Genomic DNA, 12343 nt, shown 5'->3' with positions numbered 1-12343 from the left:
AGTTATTGGTGACTCATCCAAAGGTGTTAGCACAAGGTCACAGTTAAGAAATGTATGCAATTTTGTGGCATTTGTTTCTCAATTCGAACCTAAAAACATACATGAGGCTGAAAATGATGAATCTTAGCTTTTGGCAATGCAAGAAGAACTCATTCAATTCAAAAGGAACAAGGTGTGGCATCTTGTCCCTAGACCTCAAAATAAAACAATTATTGGCACAAAATGGGTTTTTAGAAACAAAAAGGATGAGTCGGGAATCATTGTTAGGAACAAAGCTAGACTTGTTGCAAAAGGCTATAATCAAGAAGAAGGTATAGATTATGAAGAGACTTTTGCTCCCGTTGCTCGGCTTGAAGCTATAAGAATGTTACTTACATTTGCATCTCACAAATTTTCAAATTATTTCAAATGGATGTAAAGAGCTCTTTCTTAAATGGTTTCATAGATGAAGAAGTACATGTAGAACAACCACCAAGCTTTGAAAGCTATGATAATCCAAACCATGTTTACAAATTGACTAAAGCCTTATATGGTTTGAAGCAAGCTCCTAGAGCTTGGTATGAAAGACTTAGTGGGTTCCTACTTTCAAATGGTTTTGGTAGAGGTAAAATTGATAATACACTTTTTACCAAAATCATTGATGGTAATTTGTTGATCATTCAAATTTACGTTGATGACATTAGTTTTGGATCAACAAATGACTCTCTAAGTAAAGAGTTTGCCACCTCCATGCAAAACGAGTTTGAAATGAGCATGATGGGCGAACTCAACTTCTTCTTAGGGTTGCAAATCAAACAAACTCTTGATGGAATTTTTATTTCCCAATCAAAGTATACTAAAGATTTGCTAAAGAAATTTAGCTCGGAAGACGCCAAACATGCTAAAACTCCCATGAGTCCTTCCTTAAAGCTTGACAAGGATGAGAAAGGCAAGGAAGTTGATATTAAGCAATATAGAGGGATGATCGGAAGTCTTCTTTATTTAACGGCTAGTAGGCCGGACATCATGTTTAGTGTGTGCTTATGTGCTAGGTTTCAATCTTGTCCCAAAGAATCTCACTTGAATGCTGTCAAACGCATCTTTAAATACTTGAATGGTACTAGTAACTTAGGTTTGTGGTATCCTAGGCACACATCCTTTGAACTCGTAGGATTTACGGATGCTGATTTTGCTGGTTGTAAAGTTGACAGAAAAAGTACAAGCACCGCTTGTCACTTTATAGGTCAGTCACTTGTATCTTGGTCATGCAAGAAACAAAATTCAGTCGCATTATCCACCGCTGAAGCTGAATATGTTGCTGCTGGTAGCTGCTGTGCTCAAATCCTATATATCAAACAACAGCTTGAAGACTTTGGTTTATTCTTCAACAAAATCCCAATCAAATGTGATAATACCAGCGCCATTTGCATATCAAAGAATCTCATTCAGCATTCTAAAACAAAGCATATAGAGATTCAATATCATTTCTTAAGGGATCATGTATCTAAAGGTGATATTGAATTGATGTTCATTAACACCGAGAATCAATTGGCTGACATTCTCACGAAGCCACTTCAAGAAGATAGATTTTGCACACTTCGTCAAGAAATCGGAATGGCTATAGAAAGAGAGATTCATGATCACTGATGAATCCTTCAAGAAAAAGATGTGCCTCTAACTCCAGTTCGGCAGACCGAAACTATGTTTCGGTCTACCGATTTAAATATTTCGGCAGACCGATATTCTATTTCGGTCATCCGTAATAAGCAAATGCTAACTCTCTTCAAAAGCCATTTCGGTCGACCGATGAATCCATTTCGGTTGACCGATTCTTCGGGGCCCCAACTCGTAAGGCCCAAATCTGAGTTTAAAGAGGCCCGCAAATCCCATTTTGTTTTCAATCTCAAAACCCTCTCTCTCTCTCTCTTGTTCTCAAAAGGAGACTGCGAACCCTCTCTCACTCTCTCTCTCTTCGCTATCAAGGTAAGTTGCACTTCACTCACTTCAAATCAATCATTTCTTCATCAGGTTTCTTTTCTGCTATTATCTATCTCTGTTGCATCATTCTAAGTTAGATTGCGTTGCACATAACTTTGTCATCTATCTCACAAAATTCCTCATCTTCTGAAAAGAACCCATGGCTTCCCGAAAAAATCCTTCTAGAACTGATAGAAACCTAGAAAAACGACTAGGCATTCTCATGATATGGATGCCGAAGGGTCTAATCCACCAAACCCTGAGCACTCCGATTCCTATCCCGCTCCAAATATGCGTCTTTTCCGTGAACCCGAGTTCAAGGAAGTCTATGAAACCCGATTCCTCCATAAGATAGTTGAAAAGGGAAAAAATTTCGATAATAATGAAAATGAAGCATTGATTCGACATACTTTCTCACTGTTTGATGCTATAGGCTTAAGTGAATTTGTATCACTCAAAGTCCCTTACTACCCTAAGCTTGTAAGGTTGTTTTACACTCATCTGGAGAAAGAACTAGGGCAACATACATACGATTCCTTCGTTGTAGGCACTCACATTCACCTTACCTTGTCCAGTATACGCCGCATTCTCAAAATTCCTCACGGCGATATCACCTACTTTACATCCTATAATTGGTATCATGGAGAAGAGTTTGATCCTCTCCAAGCAGTCCAACAAATGAGCCACTTCCCTACTGAAAACACTGACAAGATTTTTGCAAGTTAGTTAACCGTACAAGCCCGTCTCATCTATCATGTTATCATCCATACCATCCTTCCAAAATCCGGCGGACGCTCGGATGTGTCGTTTATGGAAGCTTTTCTCATATGGTGTGTCCTAAACGGAAAGCAGTTTGATCTCTCCTTCATCATCTTTCACCACATGCAAGATTGCATTAAAAAGGAGAAAACACACCTATCTATGCCATGCCTCTTACCCTAATCTTCAGAGCATACAAGGTGCGAATAGAAGGAGAGGATAAAAAGGAGTTTACCAATCTCTACAGATTCGACAGAGAATTGCTAACTCGAATGGGTTTAAAAAAATCCGAAGCCAACATTTGGTATGACCCTAAGTTTGGAGTTCCGCCAAATGAAGGCCAAGACATTGTCATGGCAGAGCACCAAGCAGGAGGTGCTGAAGAGGGTGGTGATGAAGATAGAGAAGAGGAAGTAGAGGATGAGGAGAAGAAGGCAAAGAAGAGGAAGAACAACAAGAATCTATAAATATCCCTCCTTCCGAAGAAAGGTCCCTCCGTGAGCTTCTCCTTGAGAGTATTGGTCTTGCAAAAGAGCAAATTGCCATTGAAAAGGAAAATAAGGACCACATTCTCGCCTTGCGCGAACGAGTTGAAGAGGTAGCAAACGAAGTCGACGTTATCAAGCACGACCTCGCTGATCTTCGAGTTGCGCAAACGAGTTGAAGAGGTAGCAAACGAAGTCGACGTTATCAAGCACAACCTCGCTGATCTTCGAGTTACGGGACTTCCTCACTTTTGATGCCCCCCCCCCCCCCCCCCCCCCCGGATGAATGACAAAGGGGGAGAAATGATGTTGAAATTGTAGTTATGACAGTTAAGGTGGTCAAAAATATGGGTAATATAATTATGAAGTTGTGAATAGGGTAGTGAAATGGTGTAGATATTTTGATGTGATCTTTGACTTGACTGTACTTTGAATTCATGAATCAAATGGAAATACATGTTTTTGGTATTTATGAATTGCATGTTTTCAAATACATTGTCTTGATTTTTTTTATACATGCATACATGCTTTATATATGTCTTGCTAATAATGTTTAGATGACTGCACAAGGAAAGGGGGAGATTTGTAAATCTCTTATATGTATATCCTCACTTTTAAAAACTATGCACATTGATAGGGGGAGAACTGTTCACACTTTTTATTCTCATTTGACGAACACATCAATGAATTGTCATCATCAAAAAGGGGGAGATTATTGACCTTGAATCTAAGGATTTTGATGATCATAATTCATTAATAATGTTCTATTTGTACTAATGTCTACCTTGAGCAAAATTACAGATCAAAAGTATTCATCAAGACAAGTCATTACAAATTAAAGCTCAAAGGAAAAAGCATCATCAAGATATGACAAAGAGGAATCAAGATTCAAGAGAAGTTATCAAGATCTCATCAATGGGGTTAGCTAAGATGGTGAGTTTTTAGGAAACTTTTGTTAAAGCATGTATGAACATCTTGAAGCTCACATTCTCATAATCATACATAGAAACTCACTTATTAGGTTTAAGGATCATTGGACCAAGTTTAAACATCATCAAAACATGTTCCTAAAATATAAATTCCATTTCGGTCGACCGAAATGGAAGGGATAATTTAAACTGGTCGACCGATTCTATCAAAAAGCTTGGATCAAAACTTCTAAGTAATTTCGGTCTATCGAAACTCAAGACCATTATATTTCGGTCTACCGAAACTCAGGACCATTATATTTCGGTCTACCGAACCTAGCAAATGAAAGAACATCACTTGAGTTTCAGACGACCGAAACTAAAGAGGCAAATGAATCAGCAGAGCCGATTCTCACAGAATGTTTTAGAACAAAGGAGGAAGGAGTTTCAGTCGACCGAAACAAAGGGAGTTTTTCATCGGTCTACCGAACCAAGCCTAGCGATCAACCTCAAACCAATTCGGTCGACCGAACCTCAAGAGTGATTTATTTCGGATGACCGAACCTTCGAAAATTCAAATTTCAAACGGCCATTTTTCCTCGAAGTGTGTGTCCAACAGCTAGAATACATATCAGAGACATCTGAAAGTCTATATAATGACTTGTGATCTTCATAAAAGGTCATTGCATTCCTTGAGAAAGATATTCTTGCAATCATAGAACCTTTTTATCATCATACACATACTCCATATCTACAAAGAGTATTGAGCTTCAATTTATTCATACATACTCTAGAGTGAGCTGAATCTTGTCCTTTAGATCTAAGAGAGATCATCTTGTACTTCAACAATCTTATTCAAATCTTGTAAGGGCTGGTGTGGCCCAAGGAAGACTAAGAGAAGGTGTTTCTCTTAGCACTTAGAAGCAAGGAAAAGCTTCTTGTGGATCACCTTTTTGCTGGATGTCATTTTGCAAGGGATATTTTGGCCTGATTTGGAGATCTTTTACATTGGAATATGCCTACTTTTTCTTCTGTTCAGCATATTGCTAGTTGGTTTCTAACAGCTTTTGGTTCTAAGTGCACCAGGCACAGATTGCACAGAAGACTATTTTCTACAGCTTTATGGCACATTTGGAGGAAGAGAAATTTTAGATTCCACCAACATGTTGGCAGACTTTCAGTAGTAGTTGCCAGACTGATTTGGTGGGACGTTATGGACACTTCCAGTATCATTACTGAAGCACTGTTATAATTGCTTTGATGTTGTTGCTTCTTAGTTTGTTTTGTTGGCTTTAATAACCTCATTTTGCTTTTGTTTTTGGACTTTGTCCTTGTATTGCTAAGGTATGCCTTTGCTTCTGGCCATGTACATCATTGTTTCATATATTATTTTCCTCTTTACCTATGGAAAAAAAGCAACTCCTTTACCAAGACAAACTACAAAAAACCCAACAACAACAGTCCACAAAAGGAACAACTACAGCATATCAAGCAAACTCAAAAAGACCAGCAAACCCAGTCAACAAATGAAACAAAATTGCAGTGCAAAACAAGCATATTAGTCATAGGACTAAACAATCCAGAGAGACCATTTAATAACAGAACCCACTCCATCAGAAAAGACAGCAACGCTGAGCAAGAAATTTTATTTAACTGAATTTCACTGCTTCTGCAATATCCCACTGACTAACAACCTATATATTCTGATGCTTCGGCTTCACAGTCAATATGTAAGCAACTTGGTTCTCACACCAAAGACAATGTCATGTTGAATGACAGTGCTAGACCTGGACTTGTGAAGGAATATTCTATTATTCCTTTCCTTCCAATATTATATACAGAAGCTGCAAAACAAAGTTTCCCAATTCTTTCTGCAAACCTTTCCCATTCCATTTTCTCGCCAACCCAGTTATAGTTTTAGGCCACGAGGAGGATTGAGCAGTAAAACCACATTTTGTCATGATGTAGCTCCAATTGTTGCTACTGATGCACTTTTAATTTCCCTAATTTAAGGAACTTCTTTGGACTACTTATCTCATATCAGGGCTTCTTTCTTGATCTTATTTCATGAAGATATGATTTTATTAGAACTTTGCTTACGGACAAATATATAAACTCAATTTTGGACCAGTGATGGAGAAATATCTCAAAAGAATATTAAAGAGGTTCAAAGCAAAGTCGTGTACAAATCAACTTGGCAATCTTCAGATAGATTCTGGACCGCAAAACCAATCCTAATATCCGAAATGAGATTTGTAAAGTGTATCTGCAAAAATAGTCCTTGCCAATCTAAAAGCCATACTTCTCCATGCAATAAATTTGGAGAAGGGTCACGATGGTTCAACCCTACTTAGTTTAGTGAATATTATAATTAATCAAAACATAGCATAGGAAGAGTGTTGCAGTTTGCACATGATGCCATCTTTCCAGACCAAATATTGGAGATCAAGCGGGTGGTGACTCCTTTGTAGACAAATGGTTTCAAATTAGAAGAAAGAAATATTTCAAAATCCCCAATAGTGCTTACAACCAAATTTGAACCAAAAATGATACATCTTCTTACAATTTTCTTCAAGCAATCAGCCCAAGCTCAAGTTGGATGAACTCTCTTGAATGCATTAATGGATAGAATTTGATTTCTTTTACTACAAGGGCCCGCATTTCACAAAATCTATGACTTTTAGGATTCAAGCAACCAAGGAACTTTATTGAGCATATTTTTCTTATATTATAATGAAGATATTAGAATCATTGTGTGAAATAAAGTTCCTGAAAATCTCAAATCAACAACATCTGAGTTTTCAAAAACAGACAGGCTATGTTTGGTTGCGCCGAATTAGGATTGGATTGCGATTGCATTAGGATTGCAATTTCATGGTATTGCAATCCCACCAATACAATTCCTAATCTTTTGTTTGGGTAAACTTTGGAATTAAAGTGCCATTGAATTTCAATACTAGTTTTATTGTTTGGATAAATTATGATTTGGAATTGAATTAAAAATAATTAATTAGTGTAAATAAATATGTATGTGTAGATAAAATTATATATATATACAATTATACATACACTTACATAGACATACACACTTATATCAAATTAACAAATATACATATATAAATAAAAGTATTTGTATATACCTATAACAATTAGTTTTCATATGAATGTCTATAATGAGAGAGAAAAAAAAATCCAAAAAAATCCAGCAATTACAAAAGATATGTACAAAAGGTCTTGGACCAAACAAAGCCGAAAAATAAATGGACCAAAGTCACCAAACAAGCTGAGCAAGGCCAGAACCAAAGAACAAACCCTGAAGTCTAATTGTTGACACACCAAGCAAATAGCCATTGGTAACAGTTTATCAATGGCTATTCGTAGACAATCCGGAACCGATGGCGGTCAGTGCACAAAGGAAGAGAAAGGGCAAGAGAAAAACTCAGGTTAATGACCAGATCAAGGCCGCTGTCAGCATAGCTGCCATCGGAGGCACATATTCCGTTGCCGTCTTGAGCTTCGTATGTACGCCGAAGGACTGTCAAGATGGAGAGAGAGAAACCAGAGAGAGACGTTTCAATCGTGGACCTATCCTATGTTTATTTGGTATTTCAAATCTCAGCTCAAATTATGGGATTCAAACTGTGTAATTGGGATATTTAGAATTGTAATTCAATCCCAATTTTGTCTTAGTTGGTAGCAACCAAACAATGGATTTGGGATTGGAGCTCCCAATTCCAATTCCAAGGCTCCATCACGGTGCTGCCAAACATACCCACATTGTAAATGTCATTGCAGTTGAAACCACCAATGATATTACTGGAGAAATTGGCGGCTTTTGATTGTTGAATCATGTGGCATATTAACAAAGGAGCAAAAGGTTGTATTGTGTAATTTGTGTTATGTTGGAGAAGAATGAATATGTAAATGTAATTGAGCAATTTGTTAGGCATCAAACATGTTAGCAATACTATCACTCTCACTTAAGATGATGATTGATGAATTATCTTCTAGACATGGACTGAATATTTTTAGATTGTGTAGGCAAGATTATATGGGGCCACTAATACATAAGACGAGTTCAATGAACTTAAAGTGCTTATTACAAAAGGAGTCAGAATGGTCTTTCCCTCGTGTTCGGCTATAGCTAGAGCCCCTGAATCTAGAGCCGCTTGGCGTTCCAACCCAGTTCCAACAGTGCACTTCTCAAAGAAAGCGAAACTGCTTGACAGCAATCAACAATGGCGAGCTTTCAAGTGAGGAAGGCTTAAATCATAATCCTACTCTTAAATGTTCTCATTTGTAATTGGTGTACTTTAGTCGCAAATGATATGTCAAATTCTGAACAAAGATATTAACCAAATAATTTATTGAAGTAAATGCAATCATTTAATTTCATATTTAGTAAACATCTATCGAAAACTGTATTTGAGAATGACATATGAATTGTCCAAGGCAATACAAAACAACGATAAAAATATTGTAAATGTCATGTCCTTGGTTAAAGTATGGAAGCAACAACAACAAATAAAGAGCAAGCATAGGTGGATTCTATACTCGATGAAGTTTCCTATTTTTGTGAGAAACATAATATTAAATCATTGATGCTCCTGAAAGATATGTTTCTAACTCGATGATGACCACGACGTAAAGCTCAACAAGTCACAAATTTGCATCACTATCATGTTGTTACTTTATACTATCATGGATATAGAACTTCAAGGACTAAATAGTTGTTTTCGCCAAGGAAAAGGAGTTGCTTCTTTGTGTGGCATGTCTATCTCCTGATGATTCATTCTCATCTTTCACAAGCAAAAACAAATATCCCTTGCTTATTATCAACAACAACAAAAATCTGCATTCAGGCTTATGGTATTTGGTGATCAACTTGAGACTTGCAACATTATTGATATATGCCCAAGCAGTGAGTTCTCAATATTGAAAAGGGAACAGCAATCTTGTACAAAAATGTAGTTGAAACAAAAAAGTTAAAATAAAAAGAGGTATATCCATTAGTTTTTTGCTGGCAACCTTGGCATTTATCCTACTTATTGTGGTCGTCACTGTCAAAAGGGAATTTTCTGCTATAAATATTGTGAAGAAATCCAATGTAGGATTTGGTAGAAGATTGAAAAGGACATATTTAGCGTTGTTGATAATGAGGTGATTATGCAATGCTTCCAAAACGTTGCCTCTGTAAAGTAAACACTCATGGCTCCATCACTGTCTACATAACGCCATCTTTCATGAATGGACAAGCTTTTCTTATTAAACATAAATTCTAGTGTTAGAGGCCATAATTTTATAAGAAACAAAAACATAAAATAAATAAATAAAAAGGTTAGAAGAACATACTTCCATCAGGCTTGTTAATAAACATCCTAGCCTTAGCAGCAGCCACTTCGGCTATACCTGCATGCAACTGAAAGACCATTTCATCAGGCAAAAAAGCAATAACTTCCCAAAATCCCCGGTGGAGGAAGGGGGTGTATCGGAGAAAGAGAGATGAAAGAGTTAAGTTCTAAAGATACCGCTGAAGTATTCTCATCACAGCCAGTAGATTCCTCCTGTAAAAGCTCTCCGAAGTAGAATCGGCCCTACATATTGAACATAGAAGTCATCGTTCTATAACATTTATTAAATAAATTAAACAGTGAGATAAGATTTGTGTTTTTTGATCCAAACATTACATAATTAAAGTTGTAACCATACTTGGATGTTCTCAACCTAAAATTAGTGAGATGTCTTATATTTTCACACCACCTATTGTTCAAATATCATGTAGGGTACTCCAATTTTTTTTTAACTTTCTTCTGGATGGCACTAGTAGAAAACATGTATCTTTACATCTATAGAAAACTAAGAGCAATATATATTTTTTAGTTTTAAACATTATGTCATTTCCAAGTTTGACCTTTCTATATGATTCATGTGGAAAGTGGGCCTACAAACTTTTGTGAAGAGAGATGTTTAGACAAGTAATGATGCATCTTTCATGTGCTTACATATATTGTACGTTCATTGACTTCATATACGCCACACCCATGCATTCTACTATGCTTCCATTGACCAGCGTAGCGGTAGCGACCTTTCTCCCTGGAATCAAGTGAATATTATGAAAAAAAATCCTTACAGAATAATTTTTTAGCAAAGAAGTTCATATGCTTGTGTCCACAATAACAAAGAAGACAAAATTTTCATGATCTGGAAATTAAAGTGAAAAACAAAACCAAACAAAACCTTATTCTTGATACTGTTTCTGTTGCTCTGAAGTTTGAGTCATGACTGCCACAGTGCCACTCCAACTTCAGAAAATTAAAAATTTGCATTTAATAAGTGACTAACTTGTTAGAGGAGTTATTTTATTACTAAGGGCACTATTGTACTTTCCATGCTTTAGTTAGTTTAGGGCATATTTTATTCTTTTGTACTGTATTATTATATATTAGTTTTACACAGCAATACAGAATATGACTTCTTCTCTCTATTATTCTGTGCAAAATTCACGAAACTGAAAGGTGGTAAAAGTGGAGCAGAACCTACAAACTCTATACATACTATTAACCAATTGAAGTCATGCTTGAGCCTAAAAATGCCAACTGCAGAGTGTGTGTTGTCAGAGAATATTAAGCCGGAAAGAAATTAGAAACACTAAATTTCCAATAAGATACAAATTATGCGACCAAGTTTGCCTGAATATATATTAACTTGATTTCCGTACTTCTAGAATATTTTATATTTTTCCCTGAATCATTTATTATTATGCCATCACCTTATCTAAGAAAAGCACCAACTTCATCGTCAATTTTCTTGTGGAAAAACATTCAGGGAACTGATAATATGATAAGTTGACTCCCAACTGTAGTGATCAAAACATGCCAAGAGGATTGTAATACATATTGACTCAGCACTTGTCTTCCTACATATCATAAATAGTATCACAGCATTACCATTGCAAGCTTAGTTAATAGCTATATATTCCAAAAAAAATCTTTTTCTCAATAAGTAAACCCAATTCCATTGAATTTGTTGTGGGAAGATATTTAAAATATAAAAACTACTTGCAATTCCATATCAACAAATGTAACTGGAAATGTTAGAAGGAAAAAGGTACATTAATTTTAAAATGAGATACAAAGGGCTGAAAATCCATCAAATCAATATATGAAAAACTTCTCAAACAGCGTGAGCATCACAATTTAATATAAAAGCTTCAAAAACTACGTTTACAGTTAACATGGGATTGCAAACGTCACAGAGAGACAACAGAGCCGAACCATAATTTAATGAAGGCATCAAATTTAAAATTAAATAGGATATCAAATAGAATAGAAGTGACTATTTTGAAAAGACACAAAAAGAGAAATGAGCTATGGAAACTAAAACTCACGGTTTCCTCCCAAATTGTTTAATCCATTCGTTGCTTTCATAAAAAGGAATCTCATACGTTCCCCCCGCTAAACGAATACTATCTTCAATATCCATCTCCAACCATTCTCTGTCTTGTGGGGACATGAAATCTCTTGATATTATTTTCCCTTCAGCGCGCATTTTTTCTTCAAGCCTGGCAAAATGAATAAGGGAAACTCAATAAGAATCATTTTGTCAACAACTGCTCCGACTCTAATCAATGAGGTATGGCATGACTACATTATTGTGGAGATGGGGATCGTAAACATACTTCGAACCTGGAACAGGTTCTATATCGGGTATATCAACTTCAACAACACCATGACCTTCCATGTTATTTTGCAGCCATTCACCTTCATACCTATAAGCAGTAATTGTCATGTAAGAAATCTTTACATGATAAAAACTGACATCTTTCTCAAAAGAATAAATGCATTCATTGCGAACTAGCAGTAACTTACAAGATCATATACTATTCTATCTGAGAAAAATATATAAAGAAAAGAGTCGTAACTATATACAACAGTTCAGTAAGTCATGGATGCGAAAACTAAGAATACACAAACCTGACCAGCCCTTGTTCAGCTACATAAACTCCTTTTCCATGAGCCAAGTCATCCCAAACAGTACCTTCATACCTTGAATGAAAAGAAGAGATCAGTGATGGAAGGAGTTATAGGGAGAAAATGCTTTATATGCGAATTTCAAAGTACAAACTGCGTTCACACCCTCTGTGATTCAGCAATCCTACCAGTTTCATATTCCTAATTCGATCTTTGACAACAAAAAATTGCTTTCTCATTTGTTCCTATGATTTAAAAGCAACAC

At 36.2% G+C, this 12343-nt stretch overlaps 1 protein-coding gene across 1 annotated transcript in view; it reads right to left on the bottom strand.

The window, feature by feature from the left end:
* Nucleotides 1-12343, bottom strand: part of LOC132306122 (protein TIC 100) — a 29706-nt gene that overhangs the window by 16234 nt on the left and 1129 nt on the right. The window contains exons 2-7 of the mRNA XM_059803364.1: nt 12082-12153; nt 11787-11876; nt 11496-11669; nt 10111-10201; nt 9637-9702; nt 9461-9527 (exon numbers count right to left, since the gene is read on the bottom strand). Coding sequence (XP_059659347.1) covers nt 9461-9527; nt 9637-9702; nt 10111-10201; nt 11496-11669; nt 11787-11876; nt 12082-12153 — 560 coding nt within the window. The remainder of the gene's footprint in view (nt 1-9460; nt 9528-9636; nt 9703-10110; nt 10202-11495; nt 11670-11786; nt 11877-12081; nt 12154-12343) is intronic.

Source organism: Cornus florida, unplaced genomic scaffold (genome assembly GCF_030987335.1).
Source record: "Cornus florida cultivar Cherokee Brave unplaced genomic scaffold, ASM3098733v1 CherokeeBrave_3.0.0_Hap2_Chr05, whole genome shotgun sequence".
NCBI lineage: Eukaryota > Viridiplantae > Streptophyta > Magnoliopsida > Cornales > Cornaceae > Cornus > Cornus florida.
The sequence above is the reverse complement of the archived record's forward strand: the minus strand, read 5'-3'. Positions and strand labels throughout refer to the sequence as shown.